The sequence below is a fragment of the Drosophila tropicalis genome, unplaced genomic scaffold (assembly GCF_018151085.1).
Source record: "Drosophila tropicalis isolate 14030-0801.00 unplaced genomic scaffold, ASM1815108v1 contig_302, whole genome shotgun sequence".
Taxonomy (NCBI): Eukaryota; Metazoa; Arthropoda; class Insecta; order Diptera; family Drosophilidae; genus Drosophila; species Drosophila tropicalis.
In genome coordinates this window covers 924,037-951,877 of record NW_027172757.1, presented here as the reverse complement: position 1 = coordinate 951,877, position 27,841 = coordinate 924,037, and the positions used below count along the sequence as shown (strand labels likewise).

Sequence of the window (27,841 nt, the reverse complement as noted above, 5' to 3'; positions counted from 1 at the left end):
TTTTTGTTTTCAAGGTGGGAGGTTGCGGTTGCGTTCGTCGGTGATAATGCCGTTTTTTGAAAATTGAGAATTTCTTATGATAATTCCTATTGAACGAAGTATGAACGTGAAACGTGAAACGGAAAATTTAAAGTTAGTCGAAACAAGTTAATACGCCGTTGCAACCCAAAATAATGAATTGTTAAAAATATTAAATAAAACAACACAATTGGAAATACATAAAACAAATAAGTAAACAAGAGCAACCACAACAACAAAAAGAAGCAGCTGTATTTAAATTTAATTAGACTAGTGTTTAGTTAACAATTTTATGGGATGCTGTACAAATAAACGGGAAAAAGTTGATAAGAACCTGTCACCGACACACCAAAGGAATATATTTATGTGTGTATGTGCGTCTGTGTATATAGTGCGTGCGTGTGTGTATAACAAAAGAAGATTCTCACGTGTCCTTTGAGCAAAATTATAAGAAAAGTGAAAAGCACAGGAGGAAAGAAAAAGTGCAAAAAAAAAACTTTTGGCACAAAAGTGTGAATAATCGTGCAGTAAAAGGACGCAGGATTAGTCATCGACGGCGGCAAAGCATCCCGTCCTGCACTTGTATGTGTGTAGGTGTGCGCACGAGTGTGTCTTGAGCGCGTGTTTGTATGTGTCTATTTTTAAAGTGCTGCCGGTTTTTGCACATCAACAACAACAACAACTTGTTTCCCATGCGTATTTAACCCTTCGTAAACATACACACTCACACACTTCGTCACTTATAAGGGATAAAAATGGAGCGTAAATTTACGCGGGGCTTGAATAAGCATAGCTCTGCTGTCCAAATGAGAGAGAGTGTCTCTCAGCTGGTCCGTGAGAGCGCCGTTTTGGTAAGTTCTTTGGTAGTAGTATGTAGTAATAGTTGTTGTTGTTGCAACTAACTGCATTTTTTATTTACCTTTCATTCCCTTTGTTTTGCTTGTGGGTGTGTCTCTTTTGCTCTCTTTCTGTATTTTGGAATAGTATTTTTGCATTCCTTTTTATGCTATTGCAACGCACACACACACACACACACACACACACACACTAAGTCTCCATCATTCTCATCACATTTTATGCTTTTGGCCAAAATGTTGGAATATTTTTTTCCATAATATTATATTGTGTGTTCTTATGGAATACCCTGTTTTAAAAAAAACAAAAGTTTCATTGAATTAAAGAAGCTTATAAACGGAAAGGGAGTTACTTAGGGGGCGTGGTGGGAACTAACTACTATCTTTAACTTAATAATCCCAATACTTAAGCATACTCTTAGAGTAAGGGTATTTACGATATACAGATTCTTCTTATTCTGCGACATTACATAAGTCAAACAAGTGGGAGAGAGGGAGATGCCAGCCGGGCAGACGCTTGTGATGATGATGATGATGTGATGATAATAAGTATGTTTGTAGGTAGACAGAGAAACAGAGAGAGAGAGAGATGTACCATAGAGAGCATTTGTGGTCCGGCCAAGGTCATATGTTTTGAAATTCCTAAAAAGCTTCCACAAACAAATTTTTGTTTATATTGTATATTATTAATGTTAATGATAAAGATATTCTTCACACAGTCACACCTTGATAATGTTAATGGTTTACTTTGAAACATAATAAAAAAATATTCTTTTAACGACATAAACATATACAGAAATATGTTTGGGGGAGTATTTATTTATTTTAGAGATACAAATTTGCGTATGTTTGTATCTACATACATAAGTATGTGTGTATCTTTGCATATGTAAATTTAGGAATTTAAAATATTTCAGAATAAACATTAAATCGCAAATGCCACAATTGGGCAACGGACTCTAAAAATGTTGTAATTCTGTACATATTTTGTAATAAAATGAACCTGAAAAATCCAAATACAAATAACATGAAACAGTTTTAACTGTAGTTTAGTGTCTTAACATAAATTGGCTAAAAAGGTTGAGTATAATTATTAGATTGAGGGTTAGGTAGTGAAGGTAGAGACTGACTTCTCGATGAGTAAGGTCCAGCGAGTGGATTCTTTTTAGGCGATATGTAGTGATACTGTTGTCCAGCAGGTTAATGGCAAGCGGGTTTGAATCCTTGTCTAATTGTCCCAAGTAGTCTTGGGTGATTATCTTTGAGGCAAATATGGTCCACAGCTTAAGTTGTGGAATGTTCTAAGAAATCCATAATTTCAATATTCCAACGCAGTATTGGAAAGATACCTTCATTGTGAATTTCATTCAGAATATGCCAATTTTTTGCTCAATTGTGTCGGGGTTTTGGCTAGAGCAAAGGGATTTTTTTAAGAAATTATAAAAAACTGGTGCCAAAAGCTATCGTATTTTTGGTTAAAATTTCAAGGCGAACATGCTCTACCTGAGGAAACAGTTCAAATGTGGCTTGTTGCGGTTTAGCAGTAGAGATTTTGATTTAAGACATCATGGACAACAAAAAAAAAAAAAAAGGACTACACGCTTAACTTGATAAAGCTTCTTGCCAAACCACAGAAAGGGCTGGCAGAAACTTTGCCAGTGAGGAAGATGGAAATTTCCATATATCGTAGTTTGTATTTGGATCTCCTTCCAATTATGTCTATTGTCTCACTAATTGCATTATAAACCCAAAATCATATTAGGCCCAAAATTAGCCATGCTCCCTCAATGTCAATTAGAGTGTGCCCCCTGCCTCACTTCCTCTTGCGCCTCTCTCCGTGGCCCGAAGTATCAATAATTCAATTAGTGCGTAATAATTGGCTGTGGTAAAGTAAAAGTCGACTTATACAGAAAAAAAGCAATAAACACAATCAGCCATTGACAGGCTAATCATCATGTCATCGGGAAAATGTGTAATGAAGAGCCACAGAGAAGCCGCAGACGATTTTACTTAAATGTGACTAAATTTTTAGTTGCTTCTGTTCAGTCTTACTCTTCGCCTGGCTTGTTGGCCAAATTGGCCGATACTTATGTATTTGCTTAGGAAATTTCACTTAACCAACATTGTCATTTTGTCGTCATCGTCGTCGTCGTCGCCTCATTACCTTATCAACTTAAATATTCATTAAATATTTCAAAGGGTTACGGTTAATGTAGTTCACATTAGGTCAAACACAAGAAAAGATAATTAAGTTAAATTAAGAAAAATAAACCATTGACATTGACATACATACAAACATTTTGTTTATTTATGAAATTTCACATTATTTTTTTATAAAAATCATTTTTAAATGCTTTCTTTTTGCACTTGTTTGTTACACGATATCGCAAAATGTAATTTACACGAAATTTTTGCGGTTTTATAAGGGATGAGAATGAGAGAGGGAGAGGGACTGAGAACAGAAACAGCGACTTACACAATCAAAAGTTATAAATAAGTTACTGAATATTTTATAAACTGGATGGTAAACCTGATATGTACAATAGAAGTAAATATAACGACGACTTTTAAATCTTTCTTTATATTTATATATTTTTTATAAAAAAGTAGCAATTCATTAGAAATACATTTTAACAGAAGTCATTCCACTTTTTTAACACATGAAACGTATTCATTAAATTCTTCTCTCTTTTTCTGGTTAAAGAGGTTCTTAAAAGTTTAAAGTCAAATTTTTGAAATGTTTAGTCAAGTTTTGTCCCATTGTGCATGTTGTGAAGCTTCTCATTTTAGTTAACCTTGAACTCACTTCGATTACTTCCACTTTCAGCTACATAAAATCTCACCCAAGCAAAATTCTCAAAATGATTTATGATAAAGTGTTTCTAAGATTTTCGCTCGAATGTTTGTTTGTTCATTTTGACTACCTATGAAATGTGATTTGTTTTTTTGAATGACTTCATCATTTAATTATGTTCAACAGAAACATAAGATATTCCTGAAACTTTGAGGATTCGGCTGGCTTAGAAATAGTTTTTTAAAAGGGAACAATCCCCACAACAGTTGAGTAAACGTAATTAAAAACTTTCCTTTTAGAATTATTGAAATTTTTTCATGTTTAATGTGTCCAGTGAAGCATTTGTCTAGCGGACATAAGTTGGAAGTTTCCTCTGTTTAATTGCCGCCCCGACTGACAGACAGGGAGACAGACGGATAGACTGAGACTGGTATTAAGCATTTCGGTGCTATTTGTTTTATTGTTTTCTGAAAAGCACCGCTTCACGTGTTGACTGCTTTGATTCGTGTCCCCTCGCTTGTTTTTACCATGTGGATAGGCAGGAGGAGGAAGTGGCTACAATTCGTCACGGCTCAAATGATTTTTGGCTTTTCGCCTAGGGTTATATTTGTATATACCCTGTCTTTGTGATCGGATCAGATTGAATGAGATTGTAAGCTATGCCATGAAATCGTAAAAATCAAGTTTTATATGTACAAGGGACTTTTTAGGTAATCTAAAGGTACTTAAGGACTTTTGTTTGTATTATTTTTTAACATAGAGTATTATTCAAAAATACAAATAATCTTTAATAAGATAATTTTATATCAGTGGTTTTAAACTTTAAACCTTCATCTCCATTGTATTTACAGATCATCATACAGTCGATCACTTTTGGTTTTATTCACTTTGTTTGAATTGTGCGCTGCTTTTTGCGCATCTCTGCTTTGATATTGTTGATTTTTGTGTATTTATCGTGCTATATTTTGCTCCATCCACCCACATCTCTCTCTGTTAGACTTGCTCACTCACTGTTGACTCTTCTATATAGTATTTACTGGCGGAAATATTGCTTCTATATGTTTTGTATATACCTTTCTCTCTTGCCCTCTCCTTGGTTGTTTGCCCGTTTTGTGTTTCATTTGTTTGCGCTTTAATGAGCGCTACTTTTGATTCAATTTCTGTTTTAGTTTATCCAATTGGCAAACTATAAGCGACCGATATGAAAGAGTCTTCATTGATTTACACCATATATGTTGTCAATTTTGTTTCCTTCTATCATTTTAGATGAAGTCCACTGGCGGCTATCAACAGCAGCGCAGCCTTTCAACTATGGTAAAGGAACTCTTCTGCTGTTTCCTTCCTGTGACCTCAATTTGTCCCTGTAACAAGTGTTGTTTGTGTTTTATTGATTCTTTTTGTTTTCCCCGTCATGACCTTGGCCTGGCTTGACTTTTTCCCCTTAGAAAGTCTGATTTTTTTTGATTTCCTTTTACCCAAGAGGGATAGCGGCTGTTAGTTACAGCTAATAAATTGTTGCTCTAGTTAATATTTATAGTCGCTGGCAGTATAAGAGAACTTTTGTGTATCATATCTTTGACATAAAGAAATGATAGTGCTTGGAACAGCACTTTTTAGTATATTTCGGGTTCCTCTGACCAATTCAACCCCAAAAATATCTTTGGAATATTGCAAATCGAATTTAATAATTCAAAAGATTAATTAAAGTTTTCTTATGACACGAAATTTCGATAGATTTAATAAAAAATAAATATTACACCAAGTCTTTTTTAATTTTAATTTTAAATTTTTAAACAGTTACTGACACAAAAGGCAGTTAAAGTTAAAATATTTTCAGTATTTCATTCGAAATGTATTTAAGAAATGTTCCTTTTATCTTTGGCAATTTACTTTAACTATAAATGGTCAATAAAAGGGAACAAAATAATCTTACAATTTATATTAATATATGTTATCTGTTTGAATTGAATATTAGTTGTGCCTAAGCATAGAGTCTTAAATATTTCTGGCTCTCAGCACGTGTTTGACATAGTTTGAAAATAAAGTTTCATCATCTTCACATGTTAAAAAACCTTCAAGATTCACAGTTGAGGAGAAATTCCCAAATGAATACAGACAATTAAATGCAATGATAATGTTAATATTTATTTTCTAAAGTAATGCATCATTGCCTTGCCTTTTATAGAGACAGAGATTGAAAGACAAATAGACAAAGATTGAGATAGAGACAGAGACAGAGAGAGACAGGCGTGTAACTCTTCCCCATATTGACATTGAAAACCTGAACACATAACGACAACTGAAACTCTACATCAAAACTCAAACTGAAAACTGAAAACTGGTCTGCAAAAATAAATAAAAATAAATTTGCTGACTCAAAGTGAGAACATTTACAAGTTTTTTAGTTTTGTAGCAGGTGCAATATCAGTTTTTAACTGCTTTTTACATGGGGAAGTGTGTTTTGGGTTTGTTTATTCGTTTCTGTTCGTATTGGCACATTGTATCATGGTCATAATTAGGTTTTTTTTTTTTTGTTTTGTTTTTTGCTTTTTTCTATGCTCCATTTAAATTGTAAATTGGCGAGAAATAAAGAGAGTGATGCGAGACCTTCAATTCAATTTTGCTTTTTGCTCCAATTGATGCCAAATAACAACAACAAATAAGTAAATTACCGACAATTGTTGTTAAAGCAAACAAACAAAATGCACAAAAATTTATAATTTTATTATGTTTAAAGAATTGTATCAATTTAAACAATTTGATTTTCTCACCCAAATTCGTTTACTGGTGTGCGAATGCGTGTGTGTGTGGGGTGTTCTGGATGATATGACCCAAAAAAACTTTTTTGTCGATTTCTGCACATTATTCGCTGTCCAATTTCCCGTTTCAGTTCTCAATTTTAAAGTACCCCGTAAAAACGATTGGATAGAAGAGAATTTTAAACAGTCTATTCTATAAATTTCCAGTTCTTATTTCAAAATATTTTAATAACTGATTTATACATTATTCACTCTACTTATTCAACTAGAAAACTACTTTTTGTATTCTTTCAAGTTACAGGGTATCTCGCAGTCTTTAATCTTACATAGTTTATGGCACATGTTAATGCAAATTAATGGCATCTTAATTTATGAGTACAAATTGAAGTGTTTGTTGCTTAAATAAAAACTTGTTGCAGATTTTTTTCTCCTTTACTTCTACATAAATATGACAGTGCGGAAAGACGTCAATTTGAGAGTGTCTTAAATTTTGTGCAAGAGAAACTTTTGCGTCAAGTGAAAGGTGTTAAAAATGCTTGATTTGGCTTCTTTTTTGTCGGCTAATGCTAGAAAGGGCCTTTAAATCAACTGAATGCTTTCTTTTGCATGAACATACAAAGAAAATGAACAGTCAACTGAGAAGAAACAAGGAAATTGATCGGTTTATGGAAAGCGAAAAGGTTCAATGTTGTAAATTTGTAGGTAAGGAAAACAAGTAGAAAAAAATGTAGATTATCATTTGGTCTGTAAGGCGTCCAATTTAAGTGAAGACAGGTAAAAGGAACAAATTGCTCAGAGATTGAATATAAAGATAAAAATGCACCCAAATGCGCTAGCTTATCAACTGTCACTAACTTGCCACCAAAAAAACTGTTAAGTCGGCATCAACCTTAGTAAATTAAAACTAGAAACCGACAACGAAGTTTACAGTACAATTACGATCTACAACCCATGATATTTAAATACTTCCAATACTTTTGCAATGGAGTTTATTTGCCGTAGTTCCTAATAAAACTAAATTTGCTCCACGACATAATCTATTCATGCCCCCTAGATCCATTCATGATGGACACTCCCCAAAATATCAATCCTTAGCCCTAATAAGTGAATCTGCAAAGTGATGGGGCAATTTCGATCAATTCTGATGAATTTCTAAAATATTTTCTAGATCTGCCAACGATCATGTCGGCTGTGTTTCAGTATATATCTTATTGTCGACTAATATCAAAGTATTACAACTTTTCTGTTTATCCAATCTGTTATTCAACAATAAAAACTATCTAAATGGTAAATTTGATAGAGACCCACAATTTTCCCACAAATCGTTTCTGTAGCCCTAAATACGAATTTTCATTCGAGTCATTTGCCTAATTACTTTTTAATTATAAAATAGTGTTTCTACTTTACAAATTCTCTATAAAAATTGTTAAAAACTTAAACCATTAACATTACTTTTTACAAAAATTAATGAAAACAGATGTATGTAACTCATAATTCCTTTTTATAGAAGTTTGTAGCTTTTGAGATCAAAGATGTAAGCAAACAATATATAGGCCAAATGTTGAAATATCCTGTCGACTTTGAAAAATATAATTGATTACTCCTTCGCTGCTGAAAGGAACATTTTTTTAGATATTTGCATATTTGCATATTAATTGTAATATTAAATATAAATGTACATATGTATGTATAACTTGATTGGATTTGTTTGGATTTGTTACATCCGGCATGTTTTGATGAGATCTTTCAAATTATTTGACAAATGGTATTGTTTTCATAATTACGAGACGAAAATATACAAATAATGACGTAGCTTTTAGTGTAGAGGGTTGACTAAGCAACAACAGCACCAAAGGCTTACCAAATTTAGTGATCTTTTCGCCAACTACATATTACGAAATCTCCTATTTTGAGAAGGTGGATTGCTTACATTTGGTTACCACACCCATAAGTTGTATTGCCCCCCCTTGCCGCCACATCGTCTTTATCATTCGCCTTTTTATCTTCCACTTCAGACAACTATTTGTTGTATGTTTTATCTATTGGTTTGTTGACAGTTTTTCTAGACAGCAGCAGCAGCAGCATCCATATCCATGCACTTTGCTCTATTGCGCAATTGAAACTCATCGTCATCTATGTACATCATCTTGATGATGTTTCATTTTTTTTCTTATTTGTCATTTGTTTGAAACGATTTGCCTATGCATGAAATAAATAGTATTTCTTCATTTCCAATTGGCAAATGTCATTCACATTGTGAAATGGGTGAGAGGGGGATCAGTCCAGTGTGTATGTGTGTGACTAAGTTGTTAGCACTATTCTTTGTCCGCCATGTTCCTCCTACATCCATACATCATGTGACACACTTTGTGTTAAAACTCGCTTCCGTATGGAGGAGAATTCACAATGCTGGGCTTTTGTGTCAGAGTTTAGAGTTGGAGTTAGAGTTTGTTCATTGTCATGAGTTCTAGTGAATTTCAACATTTGCGAAAACGGCTTTGTAAAGGCAAATATGACTATGTGACATGTCAGCGACCTGTGTTTTTTTTTTTTTTTTTGTGTTTGCCTTTGCCATTTCTTCTTCATTTTATTTATGTGTGATTTATCACAAAAATTTTATGTTATGGCTTTGTGTTTGAAAGAAAGTTGGCTACTGTCCCCAAAAATTACAAGAGAAACACCTAAAGAGCTTAAGAGGAGGTGATCAGTTGAGAAGGATGTAAGTGGTAAAAAAACACAAAAACTAATCAATGTAGCTGCATATTGCTAACTGTAAAATAATTAAACTGTAATTTAAATGCAAAATATTTTAATATGTACATAAACTCAATTGAAATGTAAGTAAACAAACTTGCCTAAGGTAATTTGAATAATTTACCGTCAATTAGCAGCCGACCAACTACTAGCCCCTTAGCTACTAAACCTCATTATGGGCACTTAAACATTCTCACAAGTTGCTGTTGTTCGACTGGCTTTTAACCTGTCAAGGTCAAATGGCAAATGGCCGGATTTTCAAAGCAACAACTTGGTCAAGTCTTTTCTTACCTTTTTGGAGACAAGTGCCATGAGAAAAGTGAAAAGATGAAGAATGACGGGAGGGTGGGAGGAGTGGTATAGCGGAAAATATAATTTCCCACGGCGTTTGAGCTTATGCTTAGGCTTATGGGCTTCTTCTTTTTCTTCCTTTTCATGTCTTCAGCACAAATGATAATTAAAAGAAAAAGTGAGCAAAAGAAAAAGCCAACATACAAGCATTTTTAGAGTAAAAACGCATAAACAACAAATATATAAAACCGACCATTTTGTTAAAAGAATATTGTGTGTAATGGATGTTGCTGTAGTTGTTGTTGGTTGCTGTTGTTGTTGCTTTAATTACTTTACAACCGGGCGCAATTTTATAGACGACCGACAACTGGAAAGTTGACAGTTTTCGTTAGAAAATTGGGTGTGTGTGTGTGATGAAGCTCTTCTCCCCAATCATCTGTCCATCCATTCCCAGTAGCTTCTTTTTCTTTAGCTTCAGCTTCGGAATCGGTTTCTGTTTCTGCTGCTGCTGCTGCTGTTCACCATGTGTAGACAAAGCAACTTTCTAAAATGTACTTAGCACTTTCAATTACAATTGAAATTGAAGAAGACCAAAGAAAGAGGAGCCAGCCAATGAACCAACATGAAGCAAAGAATCTGCCGTCAAACTAATCACAATTATAGTTGGGGACTTTTTCCCCCCATTTCGGTAGAGTGTGAAATATGTGTTTAATTAGTTGTTTTAGTTGTTCAAACAAAATCTTTTCTTCTCTCTCTTTTTCTCCACTTTACTCCATTCCACCCATTCCCATTAATTGCTCAATTGCAAAGGTGAATAAACCTTTAGTTTTTATGTGAACTTTTCGTTATATATTTTCAATTGAACTTCGACTTGCTTGGTCCTCCCGGCACCATGGCACACCCACAAAAAGTTCATTATGAAATTGACATTTCCATAAAAAACAAAAAAATATATATGTTTGTATACTGTTCGCCCACGCGTTTTTAGACAAACAAGTTTTAAAGCAAGTTGAAAAAAGAATACACAATTATTATTGTGTCTGTGTAGTTGAAACGTCAAAAAGAATCACCAAAAACTGAAGTTTTAAATGTATAATAAATGGCATTACAATAATTTGATTTCCTCTTGTCAGACATATAAAGACTTTTAGACACTTGAATAAAAGGTAAATCCACCTAAATTGACTCATCCAGATAATCTCTAATAGAACTTAACGACGTTTTCATGAATAAGTTAAAAGATGATGCCTGATTACTATTAGCTGATTACACAGGACGTCAGAACTTAGACACAGAGTCCAGAGTTCTTGTTTTTTAATCTGCTGAATCCAAATTCCAAGTCCAGATATTCATATTGAATGATTATTAGGAGATATCCCGAACTAGATCGCTATTTTAGTAGATTGAGGCAGGTAGATTGAGGGATGTTTGTGAAACATTTGCATCTGCAAAATGACAACCTTGCCCATTTTTCAAATGTGTTTTCAAAGTAAACCAAAAATGCTGATTATTGATTGCCTACCACATTTCAGCCTGGTATAGTAAAATTTTATCGATAATTGCCCAATAAATGCAGAACCAATTGAATCACAGCCTGGAGTAAAGAATGCTTGAATTAAGTCATTAAACACCTTAGTTACTTATACCAACTTAAAGATGTTGTGATGGCTATAAAAATCAATGCTTATAATTGGCACACTCTAGGAGTTGGTTGAGATTTTCAAACTTTAAATATTTGCTGCATAAATAAGAAATATCCAGGTTTATAATAAGACTTGTGATTTTTCGAATTTTGTGCTGTCCTCTTATGGAAATAGAATTCTTATTGGTCACTCACTTGACATTTTTTCCACTGAGGCTTTGTGTCATAATTCTAGTCATTATATTAGTATTTAAGCTATTGATACAAGCCAAAATAATAAAGAGTTATCTTTTAGCTGGAAAAAACTAATAGAAACGACGAATTCAGGAAGCTTCTTTTCTTCTACGTTAAGATAACTCTAAAAGTAGTCAACACTTTAACGAAATAAAACGTAAAAAGTGCTTAATACATTTAAATTCAAATTGGCATAATATTACTCTATTTTAAATCTAGTTCTACCAAGAAGTGCCAAATGTAAACACTTTAAAACTGTTGTTCTCAAGTTCTAACCGCGAAGTAGGCGTTATTTCCCATCCGATAAAGCAATACTAAAAGGTACATAGTTTTGTTATGGGTAATGGAAAGGATTGACTTTGGCAAATAATACTTTTTTTTTACCATCTCTACCCAAAAAGTGGAATATTTTAACACATACAACTAATATGTACCTTTATAATGAATAAGAACAACGATTTCGCCTTTTTTATTGAGTTCCGTAGTTGACCATTTCGAGAATAAATGAGAATCCGATAAAGCAATACTAAAAGGTACATAGTTTCGTTATGGGTAATGGAAAGGATTGACGTTGGCAAATAATACTTTTTTTTACCATCTCTACCCAAAAGTTGTATATTTTAACACATATGTATAACTAATATGTACCTAAATAATTAATAAGAACAACAATTTCGCCTTTTTTATTGAGTTCCGTAGTTGACCATTTCGAGAATAAATGAGAATCTTATCACACGATGACCACTTTATAGATAAAACTACCCAATAAATAGATAAATATTTAATTTATTTGCATCATGTGAATAGAAAACAAGTTCTTAACGATCTGCAGATCTTTTCTTGTCATCGTTACATTTCTCTATAAAATCGTATATCAGTTTTATTATGCAATAATGGAAAGTTTTTGCAGCATTTTTACTTAATGTTTAACAACTTATGCAATCGAACAAAAGTCATCGATTAAGTGCATTATAATCTCTATATAATAAGAAACTTAAGTGCCATAGTTATAGTAACATGATTTAAATGCATTTTGTGCGACATTTATTTTGCCATTGTGTCAGTCGAGTGAACAAAAAGACCGTCAATGAATGGGCCTGAACCCGCTGTCCCGCCTCCTCGCCGTCTCGTCCGCCTTTTTTCTCTAATGACAAGCTTCCTCATTTGTCTGGGCCACAGCATGTAAATTTGTTTATTGGAATTGGGTGAAATTTATTTATTGTCGTTTTGCCTTTTTATATTTATTTTATTGTATAAATAAAGAAATTTTCGCTATCAAAGCGAGAGAATAGTTGAGAAGAGCTTAGAAAGTTGTTAGTTGGTGACTTGATTTAAATAAAGTTTTTGATAAAGTTGTATAACCCAAGACAACAGCTGACAATTCGTTGGCTAAAAGCAAATACAGGCAAATAAAAATTAGTTACTTACTTTTAATGACTATTTCAGTTACACTTATTGCCACTAATAGTTTATTGACCCCATAAAGAGGAAAATAACCACGCTGACGATGACCAAAACAAAACACTTGGGCCTGGGATTGGCCTTTTTTGAGCTGTGTCACTTTTTTGGCGTATAAAAACCGGCTTCAAGTTCAGTAGAAAAAAAAAAAACAAACTGTGAAAAAAACTATATATCTCTCTATATATAAAATGACGTATATGTATGTGTGCAGATACTTATGTATATATAAATAAACGATGACGAAGGAAATGTTCAAATGGAATTTTATCAATGCTCCATGTCGTCTCAAGTTTTGCAATTGCATAAAGGCATTAGCAGATGGAAGGGGAGTGCGGAAAGTCATGCTCTGGCATAATTTTATGGCATAAATAACATTCCGTCGGATGCACATAACTTTATATTATTTGTATATGCATTTATATAGATTGCCGACTGCTTCCTGGCATGGCCCGGCATCTAAACAAAGGGAAAATAGATTTTGTTTCTATATTTTCCGAACTCGGCGAAATGTAAGGGCTTCTGACTGATGCAGTCTGGGGAGGGAAAATGCTAAGTGAGGTGAATTCCATTAACCAGATATTCTATTAGACGAACTTTATATACTCTTTGAAAACAGAAACCAATTAGTTGTGGGAGACAGATAAGAGCTGGCATTCAAAAATTTGAATTTAAAGATAACAAGAGAATCCGAATTCGAAATGGTTTGAAATTTTTTTGATTTAGAGACCCACCATTATTGCAACTAGTAAATATTTCACTTTTACTACAGCTTGCTTAGACGTTTGTTCAAAAACAATAAAGGCGATGTACTTGTTCACCTCAAAAGGTCGACGTTTATGTTTTTTTTGCTTTACCTACATTTTCTGGAATAGTTATAATATAATAGTAGTATATAATAGTTGCCATAAATAGTTTTGACTGAAACATAAAACACCTTTCCTAAAATATTGTTTTCAATAGTTGTGAATTGTAATTATTTCATAAAAGAATTTCTAGTAGATGTCACAGAAAAGAGTTTTTCCGTTAATTAGACTTTGTTTAATGGGCAAAATAACAGATTACTTAAGCCCAAAAAATGGAAATTACTAATTTAATAATATTTTAATTTTTCTAATTTGTTGAATGGCTTTTGAGTAAAAGTCATTTAGTACCGCCAAGGCAGTTCTATTTATAGTAAAGCTGGAAGCAAGGACTTAAAAGGATACTTAATAATTTTTATTGTTTTCCGATGAAAACAAAATTCAATACATTTTTAAGTAAAAGTAGTTAAAAAAGACTGATATACAAAAAATCATAGAAAATTATAGTTAAATAGTTCCTACCTAATCTAAGAGCTTGACTATTGGAGTCTATAATATCGAATTCTTCATTTTGAAATGACCAAACATTAATAATTAAAGTCGTCTTTAATATTTTGAAAGGAGAAATATTTAAAACAAACTAAATATACCACTTAAATATATTTGTACCTTTATTGAAAGCTTTGAGTGCATAAGAATAAGTTAATGTTTTTTTTTTCTTGGATTTTTATAGAGATTTTTCTAAATGCTCCAATGAATTCTTTAACAGCCTTTTTGACATAAAAGTCACGAATACTCTTTAGGTAATACTACCTAACTTTATAATTAAGTTTTCCACCTTACTAAGGAAGTAAAAGTCCTTATGTCATGTCTCATGGCACTCGCATCATAACCCTTATCTCGTTGTCTGTGTTGTCCTTATATTTTTTGCAGTATTTTCTCAGCGAGGCTCTTGCAATGTCAATGCACTTGTCCACTTAGCCGCACTGCCAGCCAGTTGTTGGGTGTTTGCCACTTCAGAGAAAGCATTTTGTGCATTGTATAAACCTTTTCTACTCCCCAATGTACAAACTCCCCCCCCCGCTGCGTGTCTCGCTCATCAGTTTGCTACTCCTCCCCCAAGCAATCAACCTACACGCAGCTTGGCATGCAAATTGACTTGCCTTGACGCATTGCGTAATTAAAACTGGCGACGACAGGCAACTACCGATTACCGACCAGTTGGGGAGACAACAAGTGCCAACAAGGAGGCAGCATTACGCATAAACCATCACCAGCGTCAACAAAGGCCAAAATCGAATTTGGTTAGAGCCAAACTTAGCGAGAAAGTTTCGACCGCCCAAAAGAAAATACAGAAGTTAGTGCTAATGACTATGATCAAGACGAAGACGAAGATGATCATGCAACCGCAACTGGTTCAGTGGTTCCCCATTAGCCTATCGTTGTCTGCCTATTCAAGGCGTAAAAACCTCAGACCAAAAAGAGCTGCCTCTGCCACTGAGATTCAGATTTTGGTTAGAGTGAAGAAAACGTGACGTTTTTTATGGGTAGATGCATAATGCATTTTACCCATGGCAAGTGGCAATTGGCAGTTGGTTGGCTCACATTGGCAATGGCAATGACCGTCTAACCATCACCACACCACCTCACCCATCCATCTCACCAACCCAACCCAACCCAACCCAATTGAATTGGTTGCTGCCTTGTGTGGCATGGAATGTCACTTGAGTTGCGGCTTATCAATTTATAAATTGCAACAATGCAGTCCGGCGGCAGAAAAGAAGCTAATTTGATGTATGTAGAAATTTTTCATATGTAAAAAACGGGCGGCCTTTTTTTCGAGTGGAAACCATTCAAGTGGTCTTTTGATAGCCCCTTCTTCTCATTGGAATCCCCCCTTTATCATACTCAGACATTCACTCACATTATGCCCCTTTCGAGCCTATTTGCATTTGAAGCGAAAATTTTGATTATTCAATGGAAAAGTTTTTGTTTTCGTTTTGTTATTTCTGACCAAACTACACTAAGAGAAAATGATCTCTCTATGTGAAATGATTCCAACTTTTTCTAATCTGGTTGTTGGTCTTAGTATGTATTGTTCAAATAACTTGTGTTTCTCTCAGTGTATTTAGCTCACTCCCTGAGTATACACATATATTATGATTTGCTGTGTCTGATTTCTTAAAATGAACTTTTGACCCACTCACAAAAATAGTTTTTCAACTGAACGATTAATATTGAATGCTTCTTAAATTCAGCCAAACCGAAATTCAATTAAAAATGTTCTAAAATAACATTAAGAAAAAGGCATTTGCTACTCTATTTGTTTATTCAATCTGTATACTTTTACAAATATAAATAGTTTAAAGGAATCGTACCAACATGAAAGCTCTGACCTAAGGCAATTTAGATTTTATGTTTCCCCAAGACAATCCTTGTTTCTTCCCCCATGACCACTAACCACTTGCTTCGTTTCACACGCTGAAGCCGGAGAGTTCGAATTTCCACACAGAAAGGGAACTGATACTTTAACCTTAAGCAAATATAAGAAATAAAAGGGTTGGGTCACACCTTTATGGTGTCATGTTGTGTCATGGGCGAACAGTCAGTCAATGGTGTCATCCTCAAAAACTAATACGCAGAAAGAATCCCATTTTAGCCACTGGCTAATGTCGAACTGAAATATTGTTTAAACGGAATCATTTTGTTTAGACATGGAACATATCATTACATCCGCTCAGTCAGCCAACCAGCCAGTCGGCCAGTCGACCATTCTCTGTAATGCGGTCAAGGTCTGACAGAGAAAGAGGAACAGACCAGACGAAGGGTGCAAAAGTATTCCAAACAAAGTGGCCATAAATTTATGGCGTGTCTAGATTCAATGAATCTCTCAAATATTCAATTGGCCTAACATTTCATGAGGGTCGGGAAGGGGAAATATGTTTTTGGGGTCTTCTATATATAGATGTTACTTTGCTTTTACAAGTGGCACGCATAAATTAGCAACAGGCTTAACCAAATACACACAGAAAACTCTAATACCATTTGGATTTCCATTTTGATATTTCCAGAGCAAACCTCCAGTGGTGGAGCCAATAGATTTTGAGGCATTTATAGCCAAAAATAAAACAGTCATCCAGAATGATCCGCAACGGGAATTGCTTATTTATCCAACTGATGATGTTTCGGTGAGTATAAAATTGAAAGAGACTACAGAAAAGTAAATTCCAATGAAATTTCCCAAAGAAAAAACAAAGAAAGTAAAAACATTGATAAATTATAGACAAAGAAAATAAATATTTATAGACATAAATCAATTGTTAATTGCTGCCATTTTGTTTTAAACAATTCATTTTTTTTTTTTTTTTGTGTTGCTTCTATAGGAGATCATTATGCCTCGCAAGCAACGCACAAATGTCAAATCGGTTGCCGATCGATTTGAGCCACCCAATGAGGCGATTGTTTGTCCCCTACATGGACCCGCCGCCAACTTGATGGCCTCCAATAATGGACACACACAAGTGAGTCGTCAGGGCAGCATTCAATCGAATGGAAGTCTACAGAATGGCAGCATTTCGAATGGTGGAACCAATGGGACAAATGGAACTCTAGCGGGAAATGGTCATGGTCACCTCTCACGCAAGAGTAGCCAATGCTCGAATGGTTCAAGCAGTCAAAAACTGTCACAGGAATCATCTTATGAATCTGCCTTATCATCCACCACATTGCGTTCCCACTTGGCCCAGCCGGAAGAAATCGAAGAATTTGCCGACGATGATGATGATGCATGCGGGGAAGATCAATTGGATGGTTATGTACAGGGTAGCAAAGCAGAGTGCACAAGATTCACACGACAAGCTCTATATACATATAGAGCCAAGAATCATTTGATTCATTATAAATATAGTGCTTATGGTGGCAATTGTCACGATTTACCTAGGTGAGTTACAACCGACATAATTTGATACCATTTTAATTGTAACCCGTCTCTCTCTTTCTATCTCTCTATTAGCATCTCACCTGCTGAGGAACTTCTGGAAGAGGTCTATGAAATAGATGCCGATCAGGATCGCATAGATGAACAGATGACACGTTCTCAAGCGGATAGTATCACCAAACAGGGCTATTTACTCAAAGGTCCAGATTCAGCAGCGGATCGCATGTTCGCCAATATAGGGAATAAATCTTTCAAGCGACGCTACTGTTATTTGCGTCAAGAGATCGATGGGACTTACATTTTAGAGTTGCACAAAGATGAAAAACAGGGCGAGGCTAAGGCCACCATTGTGATGGATTTCTGCACTGAAGTGGTGCAGGTGAGTCATCATTTGAAAGTATTTCCTTCAAAACTTGCTAATAAGTTCTTAATTTTAGAATCCCAAACGTGGACGTTTCTGTTTTGAGTTGCGCATGACGGCTGGACATAAATCCTTTACCCTGGCCGCTGAGAATGAACAAGACTTTAAGGATTGGCTAAGTAAACTATCCTCGGTGTTGGCCCAAAATAAGGCTCAGGAGGAGAAGAGAAATGCCTCGCTGGAACGTCAACCTCAAACACAGCCTCCAAGTGCCAACACCAGCGTAGAACCAATTACCTTTGGCACTCTCAAGGGTTTGGACCAATCGTTGCATCCACAGCTGATGAAATATGGCCGGGAGACAGATCATTCCATAGCTCTGGCTAGAAGAGAGCAGCGTCGGCGTCTTTTTGCCTGCTATCAGAGTCCTGTGAAAGCGAGTCCCAGCGAGAACCTAGAGCAATATCGTGAACACTTTGGTACTAGAATCCTGCTTAGTTGTCATAGCCTAAAATTCCGCCTACAGTGTCTGGCAACAGACACTGCGGCAGATGGAGTTGTCGGGGAACAGCTGTGCCAAGTGGAGCCCTATATAACTAGTCTGGCACTGTACGATGCCAAAGCAGGACGTAAAATAAGTGAAAATTTCTACTTTAATATTAATGATGCGGCTGCGGGTCAAATGCTGCCCAATACTCCAGTTCCAGCCTCAGTAGCGGGGTGTGGAGTGCCAAGGAAATCATCGACAGAAGGCGATGCCGCCGCATCGTCACAATCTCCTCATTCCCTTTTCGATGGGGTCTCCTCGGATTTGTTGCGTTGCCCACGCTCACAACTTCAGCAATTGCATCAATGCTTGCTCTCCATAAGTGCTCCGCATTCGGATATCTTTCTGGTTCTCAGAATAGAGAAAATCCTTCAGTGCAGCATACAGCAGGCAGCAGAACCTTATGTTAAGGCAGCGCGTGATTCGAAATTGGGACAAAAGTGCCATAAGGCGGCGAAGAACTGTGCCCAGCATATCGGACACTATCGTCAGCCATTCGCCTGGGCAGCTCGTGCCCTGTTCAAGCCCTACAGTCACGAGTTGGATGTGGAACCACATAAGGAATTCGAATTCTCTACCATTTATCGTCAAGAGTTGCCTAAACTGCGAGATGATGAACTGTTGAAACTTTTGCTTGACTATCGCAAGCCGGAGAAGTTTAGTAAATTTACCGTTATACCAGGTTTAATGAAGATGCAAATCCAATTGGTCGATCAGTCGCCCGTGCCGTGTAGTCTTAGTAAGTCATTGAATCCTCTGGCCAACTTTAATCCTGCCTCAAAGCAAAGTCTCACACTGGAATTGGCTGAATTCCAAACTCAAAATGAACGTGAAGCCTATCCCTATACGAGTTTCTGCAATCATCTTTATGTCTATCCATTGAGTTTGCAATTCGATAGTCAGAAATTGTTCTCAAGAGCCAGAAATATAACCGTCGTGGTGGAGTTACGCGATGGCGATGGCGAGTACAGTAAACCCTTGAAGGTAAACTTTGAAGTAAATCAATATTGAATGGAGCTAATATCTCTCTCTCTTTTGTTCTTTCAGTGCATCTACGGTCGGCCTGGACAAGATTTGCTCGTCTCACAAATTGCCTGCCCTGTGCTGCATCACAATGTCTCGCCCACTTGGTATGAGGAAATCAAGTTACGTCTGCCTTTGGGTCTATTTCCGGAGCATCATTTGCTCTTCTCCTTCTATCACGTGTCGTGTAATTTGAGCAAGAAACGCGACAGTCATGCGGCCTTCGAGACACCCATTGGCTATGCCTGGTTGCCATTGCTGCAAAAGAATCGCGTCTGCCTGGAGGAGCAACAGTTGCCGGTTGCGGCCACGTTGCCAGTGGGTTATCTATCTATTCAGCCCTTGGGCTGGGGCAAAGGGGTAAGAGCTAATCGAAAAGTCACCATCACGGAGCGAAACTCATAAATCGTATTACGTTTTTCTTCCCACCCATTTTCACTTGGCTTAACTAACCTAAACTTTTGCTCTCTCTTTCTCCTCTTCACCACTTCCATATGCATGTGCCTATCACCCCACACCCACCCAACCCACACACTCTTTACCTGGTTGTGCCTACAAATCCTTACAATTTCTTAGCAGAATTGCGGACCGGATATACAATGGATCGATAATCAGAGACCTCTGTATCTGGTGGCCCTGCGTTTAGACTCCACGGTGTTGACAGCTGATCAACATTTGCACAATTTCTTTGCCCATTGTGAACGTCTGTTGGAGGGTGGCAAGACTGGAGCTCTGCCAGCCGAAACGGAAACCTGCAAAATCCTAAAGGCCACCCACGCCATTGACATGAAATCTTTGATTAACTATCTGCCCACGCTACTGAATGAGCTATTCACCCTATTGGTGCATACCCAATCCGAGGAGATTGGTCAAAATGTCATACGTCTGTTGACCAACATTATCCATTTGATTACCGATCAGGCCAAGAGAACCGATTTACTTATGTCGTTTGTTAAATATGTATTCCATGCCCCCTATTATAGTCAACAGACGGCCAGAATGCGTACGGTCCATGGTGAACTGTGTCGCCATTTGCCATATCTCCTGAATCCCAACAATACGGATTTCCTGATTGTCAACAAATTCATGCGCTACTCCTCGATATTTTTTGATTTGATTGTGAAGAGCATGGCGCAGCATTTGTTGGCCACGGGACGGATACGTATGCTGCGAAACGAACGCTTTCCTAAAGAATATTCCGATCGGGTGGAGCAATTGATTAAGGTACTGATACCATATATAATCACCCGATATGAGGATCTGGGCGAGGAGACGCAGCAGTTGAACAAGTCATTGGCTCGCTTTGTGCGTCAATGTCTGACTTATATGGATCGAGGATTTGTATTCAAACTCATACGCTGCTACATGGATGAGTTCTCGCCTGGAAATCCTAGGGTTCTGCATGAATATAAATTCAATTTCCTGAAAGAGATTTGCCAGCATGAACACTATGTTCCATTGAATCTTCCGTTTATATTGAATCCAAAGAATCGTCCACCCGAAATGATGCAACATTTCACTTTATCGGAACAGTTTTGCCGCCAGCACTTTCTCTCGGGCCTTCTGCTGCAAGAGCTAAAGAGCAGCCTCAATGAGGTGGGACACGTTAGACGCCATGCCTTGGCCATTTTCAAGGATCTGCTGGCCAAACATGAGCTAGACTCACGCTATCAGCAGCGCGGACAACTCTCCCGCATAGCTCTGCTCTATGTTCCATGGCTGGGAGTTGTCATGGACAATTTGCATCGCATCGATGATCTTTCCGAATCGGGCGGTGCAGCTTCTACACCCAATGGACATGTCTATGCAGACTCTGCATCGTATACCAAACGTTTGAGTTGTTCCAGCAGTTATGTCTTCAGTAAAGATTCATCCACATTTGGTTCTCTCACCTCGACGCCGAGATCAAAGAATCGTTTGACAAGTCCCTATCGCACGTCGCTGCACATGAAGGACAATAACTATTTGGCTGCCATTGCGGGACAGGCCATAACCAATGGCATATCAAATTTATCCCTTAATTCCAACTCGGACTCTGGGGTAAGTTTCGATTACTCACCAAGCAAACACATTCTGATCCTTTTACATTTCTAACTCCTGCAGCATTCCCAAGACACAACGACCATTGGAGCCTATACAAACGGCGAATCGGATGTGGCTTTGCGAAATGGACACAACCGCTCGGTTAGCGTAACCCATGCTCAGGTTTTCTCACGCTGCGACAAGTTCAGCGCTGGCGAGAGCAAGGACTTGCTGCTCGGCTTCCTGTTCATCATTAAACACTTGTCCCAGGATCAAATGGTGGGCTGGTGGCAGAACTGCAATGAAACGGAAACTCTGCAATTTCTTTCCATCCTGGATCTGTGTCTCCTCCAATTCCGGTATGTGGGCAAAAAGAATGTGTTACTTACGCCGGATACCCGTTTGGGTAGATCCACCAAGGCCAATACATTGCCGGCTCGCACTGCTCCTCCCTGCGCGGAGAACGGTCAGGAACAGTCAAATGGTCTGGGAGGAGGCACTCTAAATCAAACAAGAGAGAATCTACTGGAGGATATGGACATTCTGGCTAAAAGTCAATTGGCCTTATATGAATCCAATTTGGCCACTGAGGTGGGCATGATAATTTTAGACTGCCTGGGAATGTATGTCCTGCAATTTCGTCAACTTCTCACGGATAGCCTTGTCCTGCCCAAGTTGGCTCGTGTCTATTTGCGTTTCCTGCAACTGGGACAATCCGAAAGATTGTCAAAACACGTCTTCGCCGCTTTGAGGGCCTTCATCAACAACTATGCCGTGGCTCTGTTCAAGGGAAATGCCATGTTGTGTGGCCAAATGGTCTACGAATTACTCAAAGCCTGTGATAGTCGACTGGTGGACATTCGCCATGAGTCCTGCGCCGTCTTGTATTTGCTTATGCGTAGCAATTTTGAATTTAGTGGACGCAAAGCCCTCACCCGCGTCCACTTGCAGGTTATCATTTCGGTCTCGCAAATGATTGGCAACGTTATTGGCCTCAATAATGCCCGATTCCAGGAGAGTTTGTCGATAATCAACAGTTATGCCAATAGTGATAAGGCCATGAAGGGCACAGGATTTCCTCTGGAGGTCAAGGATCTCACTCGACGAGTCCGCACGGTGTTGATGGCCACCGCTCAAATGCAAGCCCATCACATGGATCCGGAACGTTTGCTCGAATTGCAATATTCACTGGCCAATTCCTATGCTTCCACTCCAGAGCTGCGTCACACATGGCTAGTCACCATGGCTCGCAATCATGAGCAGAATGGCAATCTCTCCGAGGCAGCCTGCTGTCATCTTCATATTGCCGCCCTCATGTGTGAATACCTGCGCCTACGAGGCGGCTGCTCCCTCAATTGGTCTTCCACGGCGTTTAAGAATATATCGCGTAATATTCCCCTAGACGAACAGGGTCTCAAATTGGATGCCGGTGCCCAGGACTCTCAGTATACAGAGCAAATGCTGCTGGAGCAATTGAAGCAATGCGCCGACTTCTTGGATCGTGCCGAACGCTTCGAGTGTTTGGGTGAACTGTATAAGCTAATTTTACCCATCTACGAGAGGGCCAGAAACTTTATTGAGTTGGCCCATTGTTATGAGCACTTGACACAAGCCTACAACAAAATCGTCGAAGTCAATCGCTCCGGCAAACGTATGCTGGGCCGTTTCTACCGCGTGGTCTTCTATGGCATGGTAAGATTTCATTTGCATGGAATCTCATTTGAATCTGAATTCCTTTGTCAATTTGCTTTTAGATGTACTTTGAAGAGGATCATGCTATTGAATTTGTCTACAAGGAACCGAAACTCACCTCGCTAAGCGAAATATCCGAACGTCTGGCCAAGCAGTACAAAGAGAAATTTGGAGCCGATGTTGTTAAACTTATAATGGATTCATCGCCGGTAAGTAAAGGTTTCAATGTGTTGTGTTTTAAGAAAACCAATAAAAAAGATTCATTAGTTTTGGAATACGGCATTAAGTTCAGAATATTTAATAATAATTGGTATAATAGTAACTACTAAATTCAAATAACTGAATAATTTTTTGTATCGGATTATTAACACAGTTGACGTAACACACACACACATATATAGTAAGTAGGCAGACTACAGGTTTGTAGATGCCTTCTGAAAGAACATAATCCACTCGTCCCATGGCTACTTAAAGAGATATTCGTGCAGAAGCACATCCGAGTCACTTTCGCCTCTCAACATATTCAAACGCTATGGAAACATATATGAAGACAAATATTAGGAATTATTCAAAACTCTTTTTCTTCATGTTCTTACCCTTTTGACCGCCGTCTGTCTCATTAACGAGGCGTTGGTGCTACGTGGCACCATTTTCTGCACTGGAGCAACGAAACTTTTTGTCGAATTCACCTTCTTTGTTTTTGCCCTAAAGATAAGAAAAAGCCCATTCGAAAAGGGAATATCTTTTAGAGTACTGTTTTGAGAGTCTTACCCGTAACTAGTCGATGATGAGGGCGTCTGCTGTTTGCCGCTAGTAAAAGCAGTCGCCAAACGGGCTGAATCCTGACGACGTCCTGTCATTGCAGTGAGAATCGGTGGCGGAATTCCCGATGACCTGGGCAAGGTGGCATGTTGGATTGTGCTGGCTTTCTTTCCACTTGGATAAAGTGCACTCAGCTGAGATTTGGGTTTAGTGGATGCTATTCCAGTTACTTTACTTATACGCATTTTCTGTATATTCAAGTTTATCTTTTCATTTTGCAATTTTCCATTTTTTCGTGGTGGACCATTATTACTGCTGCAGGTCTGGAGACGAGTACTCAACTTTGTCCTGGGTGACTTGCGCAATTTGCTTGGTGATGCTAGACCAGTTATTGTCATGGAAATGGCTGGTGTCGTTGGTGGAGCATCAATGCCTGGCTGATCCCCGTTGTAGATTAATAGTTCGCTTTCTATGACTCCATGTATATCATCGTCTCTATCGTCCACCATTTGATTAACCAATGTGGAGTCACCATTGCTATCATCATATCTATATATCTTGCCACAAACATATTCAGTTATACCTTGTGGATCTTCCTCTTCGGCAACGACCTTCTCCTCTGTAGTCGGAGTGGTGGAGGGCTGCGGTTCAGAAAGATTCACTTGATCGTTGTCTGTAATCAAACCCAATTGGTAGCACAATTCTTTGAATTCCTTGTGAGAGCTCAAGTCTTGAAATTTGACTGAATCGGTTAAGGATATGAATTTCTCAAACGATTTTATACACTCGATTTGCTGCTCAATCTCCGCTTCGGTGTAGCTACGATTGGCCCAGATTATGGAGCATTTTGGACATTTCGCTGAGTTTGAAGCATTCCATTCGTATTTCTCACTCAATAGTTCACTGGCTCTTTGCAAGAATTGAGCCACCAAAACATTTTCGGGTTTATTTTCGATTTTCTGATCGGTTATATCCAGATTGAGAGCCGTCTTACGACATAGATGTTCCTTGAACGACTTACTCTCCTTCAAGTCCTCTGCACTGATTGACTTACCGGGCATAGATAACTCTGGCTGATCTGTGGTAAATTGTATATTTATACCATGGCCTCCTGGTAGTAGAGTGATCTTCATGGCATCCAACGAAAGCTTCTCATCGCCCATTTGGCTAAGGAACTCAAAAATCTGATGTTGTATATTAAAGGTATCCTCTTGATCATCGGCTACCCCATTGTCATTGTCATTGTCATTGTCCTTTTCATCGTCATCGTTTTCCAAAGATGTGGTCGATGTTGCCTCCGATTTAGTGTCCGGCTGTCCGGCTTCTGGTTTATTCAAGTTGCTCTTCAAATATGTTGGCACAAAGACCTCGGCAAAGGGATTAAGTCCAAGTCCATTGCCGAAACTCAGACTACGACTGTAGAAGCTTCCCTCGCCATCGTCATGATCGTACTCCTTATCGGAGCTCTTTGACTCAACATGATTATCAAGAAATGAAAGCAGATTTTCTAGAGACTCGTCGGTCCCACGACCTTGTACTTGTCTAAATATTTCCATGACAGGATCCACGATTGGATCAAATTTAGAACGATTACGGTTTGTAGTTTCTTTTATCATGTAAAAAACCAAAATTTACAAAATAGATATATGGTTCTTAAAACGATACAAAATTGTATATAAACCGACTGGTTATGGGATGTTGAAAGAGCGAATGAAATGTTATGAACATATAACTGGCTTGTTACTGAGGTCTACGTTTGAAGCACCAAAGCATGGGTCACTTGATTTGTATTTTTTAAATTTTTGTTTCAAAAGCAAATGATTTCACTCTTTTTCTGTTTCAGGTAAAAGTTGAAGAGCTGGATGCCAAATTGGCTTATATACAGGTGACTCATGTCATACCTTTCTTTTCCAAGGACGAGTTGGATCAGAGGCTCAATGAATTTGAGCAAAATCACGATGTGGATACATTTATGTATGAGACACCATTCACCAAATCGGGTGCAGCACGGGGCAACGTGGAAGATCAATGGAAACGCAAAACTGTCATTAAGAGTAAGAATCAAGGACATTTACAATGAAGAATTTAAGCTAAATAATCCCTTTTTTATCCCTCCCACAGCGCAATATTCATTTCCTTATGTATTGAAGCGCATTCCTGTAAAGTCCCGCGAAATAATCGAACTAAGTCCCATTGAAGTGGCCATAGATGAAATGCAATCAAAGGTTTCAGAGCTGGAGGAAATTATCTTGCCGCCAGCCGATGTGAAGAAGTTGCAACTACGTTTACAGGGTAGTGTGGCTGTGACAGTAAATGCAGGTCCTTTGGCCTATGCTCATGCCTTCCTCGATGCCAAGGTCATCAAGAATTTCTCAATAGATCGTGTAGGCGATCTAAAAGATGTTTTTCGGTATGCCTGCAACCTAATCTTGGTTTCCTCTCGTCTCATATCATTATCTTATCTTTTCTAGCGATTTCATTGGCGTGTGCCACAAAGCTTTGTGTGTAAATGAACGCATGATTTGTGCCGATCAAAAGGAATATCATTTGGCTTTGAAGGAGAACTATGAGAAATTGTGCCAGGCCCTTAGTGAGTTACTTGACGATGCATCCTTCCAGCCGTTTAGCAACGACGATGACGACAGCATAGCTCAACGTAATAGCATGGCCTTGTTTAATGCTATCAGTGGCGCCTCTAATAACTCAAGTACTGCTTAAGTTAATCACGAACGAAAAAAAAGAAAACAAAAACAAACACAAGAAAAACGCACAGCTAAATACTAAACATATATAGACAAAACGATCATCAAATGTAATTGTAGATGTAGCAAAATGAAATCCTAATATTGTTTGATGTTGAATTCAAGTTATGTTTGTGGCAGGTAAAAAGCCAGTTTCTATTGGTTTGTGTCTCGACTAACCAACTAAAACCAAAAAATGTTGCATGTAACTAAAAAGTAATATCAATGGCTATATTAACACTAACTGAGACCAATCTCAACCCCATCCAATGAATATTCAGGGTGCAGGTATTACCAACTAATAATTAACTTAAATTCCTTATGCTTTTCTCTAATTAATCCCTTGGAAATTTATGCTCTTGAAATTGATAAATGTGTGTTATAATCTCTTCTATTTTTTACAACCATTAATCCAACATTATGAATTCTTCACTTTTTTTAGGATTGTATTTTGCAGAGCAAAATACCAACAACTACCACACCCACCCACACCACATACCACAAACACACACAACCAATCTTAAGTGACCAGTTCCAAATAATAAACGAAAAACGAAAACCTGTTAATTTGTAAATCTTCTAAATTAAACCTTAATTATTATAGTTTTTTATTCTTTAAGACCTAAGAAGCTTATGTTTAAATTAATTGTTGTTAGATTTTTATGTTGCACAATTCGATTTGTTTTTAGTTAATTTTTTTTTTTATGATTTATTGATTCATACATACATTTGATTTTTAATTAAATCGAATCCTAATACTTACTTCCTCTGTGTCTTCTACTTTTTGTGAAAACTTTAATCAAATTATTTAGTTTTAAATGTTAGTTATCAAGAACTATAAACTATTTAGAGATTTAAGTTACAAAACTTACCAAAGTATTCAATATATAAAAGAACATGAATATATATTTACATGCATTTTCTAGTGAAATCCTAAACTAAATAAATGTTTAAAACAGATCAATTTATTATTTTTGTTTTAATATACAAATGTACAGTGATAAGAAATGTATTATTTTTCTTAAAACTAAAGGTTTATAGGTAAAAAAAAAACTTTTAATATTTAAGTCAAATGTATGCCACTTTGTAGTTTCTGCTGTTGTCAATGCATCCATTATAGAAACCCGAGATATGATAATCAGAAAAGCT

The 27,841-nt window shown here is 37.3% G+C and overlaps 2 protein-coding genes across 9 annotated transcripts; one reads left to right on the top strand and one right to left on the bottom strand.

The window, feature by feature from the left end:
• Ziz (dedicator of cytokinesis protein Ziz) lies at nt 1-27,581 on the top strand. Of its 8 annotated transcripts, none has more exons than XR_011031637.1 (14): nt 1-869; nt 4,933-4,980; nt 16,679-16,795; nt 16,991-17,547; nt 17,620-17,923; nt 17,982-19,436; nt 19,500-19,835; nt 20,052-21,515; nt 21,579-23,189; nt 23,252-23,398; nt 25,795-26,005; nt 26,073-26,361; nt 26,423-26,833; nt 27,135-27,291. XR_011031637.1 is itself a non-coding variant. In XM_068284112.1 (14 exons), the coding sequence occupies exons 1-14, from the start codon at nt 774-776 to the stop codon at nt 27,218-27,220; spliced, it is 6,840 nt and encodes a 2,279-aa protein (XP_068140213.1). In that variant the 5' UTR covers nt 1-773; the 3' UTR covers nt 27,221-27,581. The 8 variants fall into 8 exon arrangements, 5 of the variants coding, with proteins under 5 accessions (XP_068140213.1, XP_068140210.1, XP_068140209.1 ...); XM_068284112.1 differs by having other exon boundaries at nt 26,423-26,541; nt 27,135-27,581; XM_068284109.1 differs by having other exon boundaries at nt 20,055-21,515; nt 26,423-26,658; nt 27,135-27,580.
• LOC137572401 (uncharacterized) lies at nt 23,457-25,644 on the bottom strand. The gene is made up of 3 exons (XM_068284162.1): nt 23,961-25,644; nt 23,786-23,894; nt 23,457-23,719 (listed from the first exon to the last, which is right to left on the bottom strand). Exons 1-3 carry the CDS (start codon nt 25,565-25,567, stop codon nt 23,654-23,656), a joined length of 1,782 nt encoding a protein of 593 aa, XP_068140263.1. The 5' UTR covers nt 25,568-25,644; the 3' UTR covers nt 23,457-23,653.
• Nucleotides 27,582-27,841: the final 260 nt, after the last annotated feature.

What these genes read in the sequence shown, in the direction of transcription:
- Ziz (XM_068284108.1), top strand. Translation starts at nt 774, where the DNA reads ATGGAGCGTAAATTTACGCGGGGCTTGAATAAGCATAGCTCTGCTGTC. An exon ending in ATCCAACTGATGATGTTTCG is followed by an intron (nt 16,796 to 16,990) that starts GTGAGTATAAAA and finishes TTGCTTCTATAG; the next exon opens with GAGATCATTATGCCTCGCAA. An exon ending in ACGCAAAACTGTCATTAAGA is followed by an intron (nt 26,006 to 26,072) that starts GTAAGAATCAAG and finishes TCCCTCCCACAG; the next exon opens with CGCAATATTCATTTCCTTAT.
- LOC137572401 (XM_068284162.1), bottom strand. Translation starts at nt 25,567, where the DNA reads ATGATAAAAGAAACTACAAACCGTAATCGTTCTAAATTTGATCCAATC. An exon ending in TCATCATCGACTAGTTACGG is followed by an intron (nt 23,895 to 23,960) that starts GTAAGACTCTCA and finishes TCTTATCTTTAG; the next exon opens with GGCAAAAACAAAGAAGGTGA. An exon ending in GACAGACGGCGGTCAAAAGG is followed by an intron (nt 23,720 to 23,785) that starts GTAAGAACATGA and finishes ATGTTTCCATAG; the next exon opens with CGTTTGAATATGTTGAGAGG.